The sequence below is a fragment of the Caretta caretta genome, chromosome 2, assembly GCF_965140235.1.
Source record: "Caretta caretta isolate rCarCar2 chromosome 2, rCarCar1.hap1, whole genome shotgun sequence".
NCBI lineage: Eukaryota > Metazoa > Chordata > Testudines > Cheloniidae > Caretta > Caretta caretta.
This window is the reverse complement of record NC_134207.1, coordinates 266595763-266608771: the sequence shown is the minus strand read 5'-3', so window position 1 is coordinate 266608771 and position 13009 is coordinate 266595763. Positions and strand designations below refer to the sequence as shown.

The following is a 13009-nucleotide window of genomic DNA, read 5'->3' as shown; positions in this document are numbered from 1 at the left end:
CCCACAAGGGTTTGCAACACTGGCAATTCAAAAAGCACCATCTCCCTCTTGTGCAGTCACCCATGATCTGGAACTCTAGAGTAAACAATGCCATTTACAGAGTCACTTTTTGAAGTAGAGAGTCACAAATGCTGAAGTACAACCCCATTCAGCTGTGCAGAGGGTAGATAGCATCTTCTACTAGCTAGAAGTACCATTTCATTAATTTCCTTGCTGTATAGACTATACAAATAGTGCATGAGCCTGAAGTTTAGTGTTTCCTTTAGAAAAGTTTAGCCTATGGTTTCAGTTTGATTAGTTCTAGTGTCTGATTTTAACCAGGTTTCTGTTGATCAGAAATCAGTTAGACTTGACTGTGGACAGTTTTGACATAAGCACCCGCTTAGTGACCAAACCAAGCTAAAACATGGCTACCATTTAAAACGTCTGAAGTTCTATGTGAACACAAGACAGCATCTCTCAGCAGCGTGTGATAATGTAAGTGTAAGACAGTCAGATACATGAGTATGTAAGTACTGGGCAAGGAGTGCTTAATTTGATTGTTGGGCAAGCCATGAGTGGCAGACCCATGCTAAAGAAACTAAGTCAATTGTGTGTTGTTGAAAGGAACCAACAGAGCCTTGGAGACCCAGATGTTCTTTCTATGGAGCAAGCTTTTCCCAGCTATTTGATTAGCATGTTGGTCAAATTATTTGTTGTTTACAGTGTTAACTGGGAGTTTAGCTCTTTATGTTGTTCATGGATTGATCCCAGTTTGCATAAACCACTGGCAAATACTCTACAAATATTTCAGAAAGCTGTTCACTTCAGACCTTTGCACCTAGCTCTTCATGGTGTCTGTCATTGGCAGGGAGATAAATCATGAACATGTTTCCTGGACACCTTTGGGCAAATACAGTCATTGTGAAACCTCAGGCTTAGACGTTTTCACCCACTTCCAGCACCCAGCCAGGCTAGGGGAACAGATCAGGACCTATAAGTAGCAGGATGGATTCCCTGCTTCTGTTCACTTCTTTATGCAGCTGTAGTCTCTGCCCTCACTGGCACCCATAGTTTAGGTCTATGGAATCTGTCAACCAACCCCACCACTGCTGTCTCCTGTATTGGCAGGCTAGGAACAGAGTGGAGATCAGCAGTGTGCCTCACGCTGACAACCAAACAGCCATCGGATGGTGAATAGCTTTAAGTCATAAGAACGGCCACACTGGGTCAGACCAAAGGTCCAGCCAGCCCAGTATCTGGTCTGCCAACAGTGGCCAATGCCAGGTGCCCCAGAGGGAGTGAACCTAACAGGTAATGATCTAGTGATCTCTCTCCTGCCATCCACCTCCACCCTCTGACAAACAAACAGAGGCGAGGGACACCATTCCTTACCCATCCTGGCTAATAGCCATTAATGGATTTATCCATGAATTCATCCAGTTCTCTTTTAAACCCTGTTATAGTGCTAGCCTTCACAACCTCCTCAGGCAAGGAGTTCCACAGGTTGACTGTGTGTAGTCACTACATCTAGCCCAGATGCCAAAGCAGCTGTTGGGTGAATGGCTCTAGATCCCATTTCCAGTCCCTCCCCCTGCCCCCCTCAACTCCCCATCCCCTCAGATGGGCTTCCATTACATCCCCCCCACCCCAACCCAGTTTTGCAGTTAGAGATGGCGCGTCAGGTCTCAGCAGCTCCCTGGGCAAGGTAGGAAGAGGAGCAGAGAAAGAGTTACCCGTAAGCGTCCAGAGAGGCTAATGCAGTTTCCTTGTTTGACTGGAGAGCTGCAGCAATTAGCTACAAGAGAGATTTCTCAGTGCTACAGCACTTGGTGCCCTCACATTAAACTCACCAATTCCTTCTCTTTATAGTCAGTCACTTTCCCCAGCACTGGCGTGCGGCAGCTGTGCCAGGATGCCATGCACTGCAGGACAGATTGGACCAGGACACAAAGGCTTCCTGACCCACCCAAAGCAGTGCCATCCCCCGGTGTGCAGTCATTCAGCTATAAACCAGTGTCCTGGCTCAATTTTAACGCCTCAGAATAGCCTGGACGAAGCCAGCAGACTCTAGTTTCAGTCTCACCCGAAGAGCACAGCCCATGGAGCAGCTCGTGGCATGGTGCCAGGGCACTGACGGTACCAGTGCAGAAAAAACACTGCCACTTTCTGGAGTCAGAGCCTGGCCTGCAGCATCCTAGAGGTTTCCTATTAAAATGGTGACTCACCCCCATGCCCGCTTAGCTGATGCCTGGAAAAGAATCCCCCTGGAGATGGCCAGGCCTGCAGCCAGAGCGCACACAGTGCACACTGAAGGGGCTGCAGAGTGGCATTTCCTTAACTCCATAAGGCAGTTACTTCTCCAGGGGGAGAAGGGGGCCGGATGGACTGTTGACCCCACCCAACTGAACCTTCAGGCATAGCCATCAGGTCAAGTAGCACTAAGGAATGCAGCTTCCCCTTGAATGCACGAGACCAGGAAACTTTCCAGGGTGCTGGGAAGTAGTGTGGCCTAATGGGGAGGGCTCTGGACTGGGGCTCCCTTCCTAACTCTGCTACTAATCTGCTGGAGAACTTTAAGCCAGAGAAAGGTGACGTGATCTCCCATTTTCCTCCCCCCACATTGTTTAGACTAAGTTCGTTGGGGGCAGGGACTGTATGTCCAATGCCTGGTCTGTTGGGGTCTATAGGGTCCTGCAGTGCACAAGAGAGGCTGCTGTGGAATAGATAGTAAAATGGGAATGGCCTTCCAAGGCCTGCTGCATCCTAGACTCCGGATAACAGCTTCCCATTCAACCACCATCTCCCCATGGCTTGACTTAGTCACAGAGCGACCGAGCGGAGAAGCCACAGACCTGGAAAGCCAGGTTACCTCTTCCAAGGTTCTCCCCAAAGCCACCATCCTCCTTCCCCCTTTACCTGCACCCCACACGGGCCTTTACAGAGCTCTTTTCCTCTCCAAGTACTGCACATCTACATGTGTGCAGCCTCAGTTGCATGCAGCCATCTCTGGGGTGGGGGGTAAGAGGGAAGTACAACTAACTGATGAGACAGGGTTAGCCAATGACATCAGGAGAAGCTACTCCTGATAAAGTGCCAGGGGCATTAGGAAGCTCAGACAGGACTTGATTAATCCTCATCCTGTCAGCTCCATTTAGCCAAATCAGAAGGATTAAGGTCTGGAGATGACCCTGGGGGGTTGGAACTGGTGGTTCCAAGAATCCAAGTGTTTCCAGCCTGGGTCCTGGCCTAATTCATCCCTTCTGATTACCTAGCACATTTAAGGGAGCAAAAGACAATTTGTAAGAAGGCAAAATAAGGGGTTTATTCCTCCGTACTCAGGCTTGAGGTTAAGGCCTGGGACATGGCAGACCTGTAGCCTGAGAGACCTTGGGCAAATTGGCCACTCTATGCCTCAGTTCACCCCCTCCACAATGAGGGCAATGCTTCCATGTCTCAGCGGTGCCGTGAGGCTGTAGCTGTGATGTACGCATAGTTCTGCCCATCCCAAGAGCTCCATTACCACCGCAGAGCATTCTGGTTAAAAGACGGGCCCTGGGGTTCTGTGGCCAGGACTGCCGCAGACTCACTCGATCTGTTCCTCCAATCACCTGTCTAGAGCGGGGGCTCATACACCCTGACAGTCTGAGCTGGACTGATGTGTCCCAAGCGCACACAGCTGGGGGGTGGGGTGGGGTGGGGGGACAGGAAGTGGAATGGCACAGGCTCCATTCCAGCTACGCCCTGGAAGTTAAGTGAGAGGGAGGCAGGCAGCTCAGATGGGACATTCCCCTAGTTGGGGACTGCCACAAGCCCCCCTCCTTTTCAAACTCCAAAACAATGGAGTTGCTGGGTGGATTAGTGCGTCAGAAGGTGAGACACAAACTAAACCCAGGGATTACAAGGTAATTGGCAGGACCATGAAGCATGCAGACTGCAGGAGCTACCTGCAGCTAAGCCCACTTAAGCCCCTGCCTCAGTATTTGGAAGGTATTAAAGTTAGATGAACAAGAGAGGGAGGTGGCAGGGAGGTCACTATTTATACACAGCCCCTTTCATCCAGGAGTCTGCTATATTAATCAGACATCTTAGTTCACGGAGAGGCAGCGACCTCTGGGGTGGAGTAAACACCCTGATCCACCTCTAGCTTCCATTAAGGGAGCTCAGCCCCACGAGCCCCGGACTGGATTGCTACTCACAATAGAGTCTGCTCAAGGCCTTCTGGTCTAGCTGGCATCTCTTATTCTAGTCCCACCAGCAAAATATCAGACTGTCATTCAGCCAATAGTCAAACCTAGATGTTCTTTTGCTTAATCCCTGCAGGCACAGTGATATGCTGCTAAGAACCAGCGGGCTTCCACGAGTACCGCGCCCCTTCGCCTGATCCACAGCCAGGAGCAGCGCTGGGGCCATCTAGCTACGGGCCTCCCCAGAAAGCCAGCGAGGGAAGGAGGCTGGGTCACTCTGAAGACCGCTCCAGCGGAAAGCTTTTACCCTTCACTCCTGGGAGCGACAAAGTGCCTGTCCACGTTCAGCCCACGTCACTGGAAAGGGAGGGACTTCGGGGGCCAGGTCTCCTCTCTGGAGGATCTCTTTGGGAAAACCCCTGGTCAGGTCCACCTTAAAACTAACTTGGTTGCCTTTATATAGATTTTTAAAGCCCTGTTAGTGATGGATAGTAGCACAGAGGCCCTCCTCCTCCCCATTGTGCCTGGCATACGTCCAGCGAGGGTCTGCCCCCAAAGTGGCTCTTTTGATTGCGACACAAAGGATGATCCTCCCCCACCCCAAAGGGTGAGGGGTGAGCCACTGAGATTCAGTAGCTTGCTCAGGAAAGCTGTGGCAGGCCTGAGACCAGAACCCTGATCCAATAGGCACCTGGACAGCCAAGGAGAAAGCCACTTCTGGGCACTCCAGCCCCAAATGGTGAGCGGCTTTGCAGCCCCTTCCAATCCCCCAGCCAAGCAAGAAACACCACTGGTGGTGTCCGTCCTGTAGCACGGACTCGGCTTTGGGCAGTTCTCCTGCCTGCCCTGTCCCAGCGGGATGATGGGAGAGTTTGGTTTGACTCACCATGTCTAGGTATCACTAGTGCCTGGTGTTAGTGACACAGGACCTTTGTTGGGTTCCACTGGCAGATGTCCAGTAATGTAACTGTCAGGTATTTACACATTGGAAGGCTAGAAGCTACCTAGGGAGCCTGCTCTCCTGCCTGTATCCTGTTGTCCTGTAATAGTGTAGTTATTACCAAGATTTTGCTGCTTACATTCAGCTGCTCTTCCATGCAAGGTGAGATGCATTTGGCATAACTAATATCTATCAGGGAGGAGAGGACAGACTATTATTTTCTCTACCACCATTCCCTAAGCTCTCTGGGCAGGCAATACTGAGCCATGAAGTCCTGCTTACCTCCAAGCTTAGCTTCCGAGCAGCCCAAGTTACAGAACTCAGCGTTTCCCTCGAGGGAGGATGCAAAGGGAGTTTAAATCTATGCCCAAATCAGCACTGACCAGACTCCGAGTTCATGCCAAGCACTGATGGGAGCAGCTGCTGGAACTTCCCCTGCCACATTCGGCTTTGCCCCACACCCAGCGTTACTCCGACTCCAGCTCCATTTTGCTGAGCAGGGCTTGACGTCTGCTCTAGATTCCTGAGCAGGATGTTGTGCTACGAAAGCCTCCCCAGAGAGCCTGCACTGAACCTGGCAGATGCCAAGCATGACCTTGGGAGCGTGATCAGCATTACAGGAAAACTTTGACCCCAGAGACAAATGATCATTTCGGTCTTCGCTATGGAGACCACGCCCTGACGTAAAAGGTATTCAGCTTTTTGTGTTTTAAATGGACTTATAAAAAGCTTGCACTGGGGAGTTGCCAGGTCTTTCCCCATCTAGCACTGCAGTAAAGTGCCCATAAGGAGCTTTCCTGCTCCCCAGCTGAGATATCAAGGTCTTTTCAGAGAGGGAGAGCGAGTCCAGGAGCAGCACCCAGCTCACAAGACTGGTGTGCAACAGACCAGAGACAGCTACCATTACCAGAGCAGAGACACTCGGCAGGATCAGGAGCTGCATGGAAGGTAGGGCTGGAGGCAGCCAAAGTGACAAGTGACCCCATTAGAGGAAACAGGGAACCACTCTTCCCCCCCACCCCTGCCCCAAACTTCACTCAAAGGTAGCTCTCCAGAGCCTTTTGCTGGGGAGTGACCAGTTTGAACTGGTTTGGTGGCCTCTGGCAGGAAGGAATGGTCTTCCAGCAAGATAGTTATTTGCCACCAACTGTCAGTGGCCAATTAGAGCCAGCTCCTGCTGTCAGGCCTTTAGTCATTAATTTAATCCAGGGTACTTCTCTGCCTGCTCCCCCCCTCCATTTCTGTAACATCCAAGCACCTCACAGTCCAGTGTATTTATCCTCAACCCACTGTGGAGCAGGGCAAGGCTGTTCTCCCCATTGCACAGATGGGAAACTGAGGCACAGACTAAGGGACTTGCCCAAGGTCACAGGCACAGCAAGGACTTGAAGTCTGTTTTAAGTCCTAGGCTAGGGCCCTGACTATTGCTGGATCACTGGCTTCAGCCTCCTGGGGGCGGGAGGAGAACAGATTTACTTGGGTACCTTTGAGAAGCCAGGTTGGTTTCTTTCACTTGAGTCACTTCTGCAGCTAAACTGCATGACCTGCTGCCTGTTTATTGCTTGGCTGGCATCTCCCCAGAGCCCCACAGCTGTGATTCGGCCACAGCAATGCAGCCAAGAGCGTACAGCAGGAGCGAGAAACCCAGTCTGTGCACACATCCCTTCCTGGGCTTCGAGCATGCCCACGGGGGCTAGGCCTTGCACCGGTCCCTCTCCTGGGGTGAGGGTCTGCAATTCTACCATGTGGACCAGGCCTCCAGCCCCCTCTGTATCGATCTCAGTCACCCAGGGGGCTCACCTGCGTTCTGGTGCCAGCAGTTCTCCTGTGGGAGCCTGACCAGCCACAACGACCAGCTGGCCTTCTGAAACCAGACTGGCTCTTCCCACAGGAAGAACAAAGCATATGAGAAAGTGGATTGTAAGGCAGCTTGAGAAACTTGTGTTTAGAGTAACCCTAGGCTTCCTAGGCCTGATGGTAGCAGAGGCAGGTCTAGCCTCTTCCAACCTTCCCCCAAATGCAGGTACCTGGAACAGGGGGGCTGGGGAGGGGGTGTCAGTCTGAGTTCCTGGACCGCCTGCGTTAAGCTGCGGTGGTCTTTTTGATTGTGAGTTGCCAGGTCTTTGCCCATCCAGCACCGTCTCCTCACAACTCCAGTGTTTGAGGTGTGGGGGATCCCGAGCCATTGTTCTCCTTCCGGTTTGGTTCTCATAACAACCCCTTATTCCTAAAGGGGCATATTCCAGCAGTACCATCCCCAGGTCAATACACAGCATCTGCAGGTTAGTGTAGAGCAGCTCCGCATCCAGCCCAAGCAATCAGGGAGACACTGGGCTAAACGCCTGCACGTCATTGCAAAGTTCTCACTGCAACAAGTGGATATTCACATATATCCTTTCCCCGGCAACTAACGGGTCATGAGTAAGATCTTAGTCTTTTCAGCATCCTAGCAGACTGGATAAGCTGATACTAACTCAGAGAGACAGCTTTTAGGACAGTTTGCAATGCTGATGCTTGTCCCATTCAGCACCATCTCGTGTCTATTTAGGTAGCAGGACACAGGAATCACCACTTTGTATTGGACTTATGGCCCCTCTAGTCCAGTATCTCATCTCTGACAGGAGTCAGTACCAGGTGCTCCAAAAGGCACAAGAAACAGCATATGGGACTACTGTGTATTCCACAGTAGTTTTCCTAATCCCCATCCATTAGTAGCTGTTTTATGCCCCAAAGTAGAAGGTCGTAACCTCTCCCCTGAGTGGTCCATCTCCGTGTAAATGTCTAGTCTCTTTTGACACTAACTTCAGTTGTAAGCCTGCCAGGGCAGGGGCCATGGCATCTCGCCTGTCTGTAAAACTCCAAAATGCATTAGATCGCTGCATGTTTAGAGAGCGGGGTGCACCCCGAGAACACTTCACCGCTGAAGGAACAATCAATCAGCGGCCCAACTAACCAATGGGGAATACTGGGCTAGGCAGTAGTACTGCTTAAAAAGAATCTGGGGATACAGTGGATCACAAATTGAATGAGTCAATGCAGAATATTAATCTTTTTGCAACTGCATCACAGTGTGTTAACAGGAATGTCACAGGCAAGACTCAGGAGGTAGTTGTCCCATGCTACTCTGCACTGGCAAGTCCTCAGCTGGTGTAGGGTGTCCACACCAGAGAGAGAGGGACAAATTGGAGAGACTCCAGAAGAGAGCAACAAAACGAAAGGTCAGGTTTTCTAAGCTTTCTATGAGGAAAGGTTAAAACAAATGGGCATGTTTGGTCTTGTGAAAAGATGATGGAGCAGGGGGACCAGATAACAGTCTTCAAATATATTAAGGACTGTCATAAAGGACAGTGATCTATTGTTCTCCATGTCTATATAATCCCTAGTCCTGCCATGAGTGCAGGGGACTAGATGACCTCTCAAGGTCCCTTCCAGTCCTACAATTTACTTCTAGTGGACATGCAGACAAGGGAGATTTAGGTCAGACATCAGGAAAAATTTAACTCTCAGGGTAGTTAAACCCTGGAACAGGCTTCCAAGGGAGGTTGTGAAATCTCCGTCACTGGAGGTTTTTAAGAACAGGTCAGACTAACTTGTCAGGCATGGTCTAGGTTTACTTGGTCCTGCCTCAGCACAGGGGGCTGCATTAGACCCCTCAAGGTCCTTTCCAGTTTAAATTTTTAGAAGGAAAAATCCCAAAAGCACTTCAGAGTTACACAGATAGAACCACCCCCCCCCCCATGCAGCCACATCTGGGGTGGAGCACAGCAATCACCCCGCACTAGCAGCCCTTCAGCCTGTGGAGAGGTGGTGACAGGTGCCTTACTCAGCTGAAGCCCCAGACAAATCTAGCTGGACAATTATTGCACAGTCTGCCCAAGATACTGGGGACAAACCCCATTGTGTTAAGTACCATGAGCTGTCAGAGACTCGTGGCAGTCATCACCGCAGGCTCACACAGCAGCTCTGACTTGACCCAGAAAGAGAAGGCGACCTACCGAGTCATTAGCCTCACTCCCTGCAGAGCCTGCATGGAGGGTTCCCACCCCAGTGCCAGACCAATCCCTGCTTCACTCCAGAGTCTCTACCCTCGCAGCAGGACAGCCCCAGGATACTACAGTGCACCTACAGTGCTTTGAGGTATATAGGGGGGTAGGAAGGCCAGGGACAGGCAGGGCTGAGATGGTGCTATGCTGCTCCCAGTAGCCCTGGCCTAGCTTCACACCCCCTGGATGGCAAGGGCTGTGGGGAGGAGTTTCCTCCCACATAGCAGCTCAGAGCTCCAGCCTCGAGGCTGCCAGGCCAAGTCACAGCCAGCCTGGGAGGTTTATTAAGGGAGCCCCACTTCTGATGTCTCCTTGGGCTGTTTGTGCCACTCTCCAGCACCTCAGCTTCCTGCCCAGACAGGCTGCAGCGAGCACGGGCCAGCCAGCTCCTGACCAACAACAGAGCAACATGTGTAACAGCGTCAGACTCTGGTGGTCGGGATCGAACCTGGGACCTCTGGAGCTGAGTGCATGAGCCTCTACTGCATGAGCTAGAAGCCAGCTGGTTGTTAGCAATTAATGAGTCTGCTACAGCCTTAGCTAAGTGGTGCCAGTAGATGGGACAGAGCACCACACCCAGGAGGTGTGGGTTACACATGCAGTGCACAGCGCCGGGACATGCAGGAGTCAGCCATCGAGCATCGCCCCATACAGACCCCCCCCCCCAGGGCTCCGAAGCAGCTGGGCCACCTAGGACAGGCAAAGCGGGAAACGGACATGGCTCAGAGAAGGAGCTTAGAGAACCAGGGATGCCCTCCGGAAAGCAAGGGAGTCTAATCCTCTGCTTGCGGCATCACCACAGGAAGGTCACCAACAAGGATCACGCCTTGGACGGGGCAGTGGGAGCTGCAGGTGTGAACTCCTGATAGGCAGGCAGCCTACGTACTGGAGCACTGGCGGCCATTGGGGCTGCGGAGACACCTTGGTTCCCAGACACCACAGGGCAGATGGAGGGCCCTTCCGACAGGCTCAGGGGCTCTTGCAGCGACAGCTGATCCTTACCCTGAATTCCCCACCCCACTGGCTGAGGAGCTGCCAGTCACTCTTAGCAACACCCCTAGCTCCAGCGGAGTACAGCTGGATTGTCACAGGTGCAGAGACTCTCCAGCTCCCAGCACAGCCCCAGGGGTAGCAGCACCAGGGCATCACCCCATTAGCACCTGCAGCAAGGACAGGGCTGGGAAAAGAGCATTGGAAGCCTCTGGCCCCAGTTCAGGGCTGGGCTCAACAGCCAGCAGCAGAGACCACTAGGTAGGCATCCCCCACCCCAACCCCTCCAATGCAGGGTCCGCTGCCAAGTTCCTATAGGGCAAGGCCAACCCCCAAGACTCCTAGAGAAACAGTGAGCAACACACTTCCACTGAGCAAGAACTGGGACCAGCCACTCATTCCAGAGCCCATTCAACAGCCACAAATTGTGGCATCTGCCCAGCTGACCCCCCCAGCCCCATAGGGGAGAAAGGCAAGACTGCATAGCATAGCCCATTAACTAAAACCAGTTAACTCCCAGCACCCACCTCACCCCAGTGCTTTGGAATTACCTGTGACTGGCTGCAGCGGATTCACTCCTGAATACATTGGGGAACCAAGCCCAGTACCCTTGGAAACTCAGAGAGCCTTTGTCTTCACCAGTCTGGAAGAAAAGAGCCCCCTCCAGCCAGAGCTGGGCTAAAGCAGTGAAGTCCCCCTCCCTCTAACAGGAAGGGTAGGGCCCCACAGTAGCCTCAGCACGGAATTGGGCTGTGGATCCCCTTTATCTCTCTAAATCAATAGCCACTAAGAGGAGTCTATCATCCCCTAGAAACCTACAGGGCCAGCCAGGACACCAGCTTTTATCAGGTAGGAGAAGGGGTGGAGCCTGAGGGCTGCAATGACTTCTGGGAGGCAGGGGGCGTGGTTTAAAAATCCTGCCTTATGTAAACCATGTTGGTAGCTTTAAGAGGGAATTTTTTTTATCCCTTCCTGCTGCTTTTAGGTCCTTTCAGGCCTGGCTATGCTGCCTTTCTCTCTATTGCTAGGCTAGTTCCAGTGTTGTGGGATGTAACCACAGCTTATTGTAGAGCAGTAAGGGGAAGAAGAGGGGGGCTGCAGGGGCACAGTGCAATGGAGGGAGGTGGCTAGCTGGTTTGGTGAGAGTCACCTCGCTTGGGGGAACTGGGCACCAGCACAGGCGTAGAAGGGAGTGAGGATGTTGAGTTACTGAGGGGAACAGATAAGTGGGAGCAGGCAATTGCCCTTTTCCCCAGGAGTTGAATCCTTGCTGTATTTCCTTCATGCATGGCTCCCCCAGCACGTGCCTTTTGGTCAGAGGTGGTTCCAGAGACATGCTCTGAGGAAGGAGAGTTAGGCTCCGGACCCCTGCAGAGGGCAATGGGGCTCCTCTAGCTCGGCCTCCCCAGGCAGTCTGAGCCGTGTGAGGGTGGGGTTGCTGGAGCCCTGGCCCTGTTCCAACACTCAGCAAGCTTGGGCTGGGGGAGGTGATGGATGGGCCACCAGCAGCAACACCTGAGAATGGCTTTGTTGCTCTTCTCTCTCTCTGAGGCTGCACTGCACTGAGCCACCAGCCCAGCGCAGGGTGGTGCCATGGCTAACCTGGTGGGTTTTTTGGGGAGGGGTCTTGAAATAAGGTTCTGACCACCTGTGGTATTGAAAATCCCATGAGACTCCTTGTAAGCATTGCTTCAGTGTCTTGCCTAAACTTAATGTAGGTAATTCCATTCTCCCTTGTGAAGTCCCCGCTCCCCATTTCACCATTACATCAAGTGGGCTGTTAGACAGCTGCCCTGTTCCACCCAGAGGTGGCTGCATTTCAGTGATGACTGGACTAATCTTTCCCTATATAAAACCAAATAACGGTGAGGCTCTACCTACATAGCTAGCTATCCCTGTGAGGCTGAATTAAGCCTTATTTCTGGGGCCTGTTTAATTGATAAAGCGCTCTGAGATCCTTGGATGAAAGGCGCCATAGAAAAGCTAAGTCACATGGGTCACTTCCATAGAGTATTACAGTGCATGCTGCTGAACATCCCATCCCCGTGGCTTGGGGCTTGGAATGTGGTGACTCTTGCATTGCATCCTGGGAAGAGGTGTGTTGGGCACAAACCCCTGTCACACCTGGGAAGCGGAGCTGCGGGGTGAGTGCAGATCCATGGGAACAGCCAGAGACCTAACCTGGCAAGGAAGACTTTGGGCTGCCCCATTGCCAAGCCTGGCTCTTTAAGAGGTGGGCGTTGCCCAGAGCACTTGGGAGAGGGGGTACGGGTGTCCCCTCCAAACCAGAGAGAATGGACAGCTCTGGAACCGGCTCTGACAGGTAGGTTTCCCTGGGTCGCTGTGGTGAATCTGTCTTGTTCGCTCAGCAATGCTCCCTGAGGCCCAGGGGGTGTCCACGGGGGTGCCTGCTATAAACAGCCTGCTCAGGTTTTCGGAACCATGCACTAGTAAATGCAGCCAGCGCTGTGATTATGGCTCAGATTCAACCCTGCTGTAGCTCCGTCTATGAGCCAAAGTCAGCGGTGGTGGAGGTGAGACAAAAAATGGGTGTGAGCAGCAAAGGGACCTCCCTTTGCACCGGTGGGTTTGCAAAAGAGTCGCAGCTCATGCCGACGGGTTTAGCCCGGAGCCTGCCCCTGCTTACCTTGGGCTGCAATTTGGCCCATTGCCGCATGAGCTTCCAGCTAAGTTCTGCCCACCTCCCCAAGCTGCTTGTCAGTGCAATAGGCTGAGCTAAGGGATCGGTGAATCTATACACCTGGCCTCAAACTAGGCAAACAGGAGAAACAGCCCCTTTCCAACCAGCATCATCCACCTGGTTGGCTGAGGATTTTAACCTACAGCTGGGCCCAGTCCTAACCTCCCTT

General features: G+C 52.4%; 2 protein-coding genes across 2 annotated transcripts in view; one reads left to right on the top strand and one right to left on the bottom strand.

The window, feature by feature from the left end:
• CCM2 (CCM2 scaffold protein) overlaps window positions 1–6138 on the top strand; it is a 125680-nt gene extending 119542 nt beyond the window's left edge. Inside the window, exon 10 of the mRNA XM_048837326.2 lies at window positions 4303–6138. Within this exon, the coding sequence (XP_048693283.1) occupies window positions 4303–4322 (20 nt within the window). The 3' untranslated portion in view covers window positions 4323–6138. The remainder of the gene's footprint in view (window positions 1–4302) is intronic.
• Window positions 1–13009, bottom strand: part of LOC125631112 (uncharacterized) — a 47441-nt gene that overhangs the window by 20566 nt on the left and 13866 nt on the right. The gene's annotated exons all lie outside the window — the stretch shown is intronic.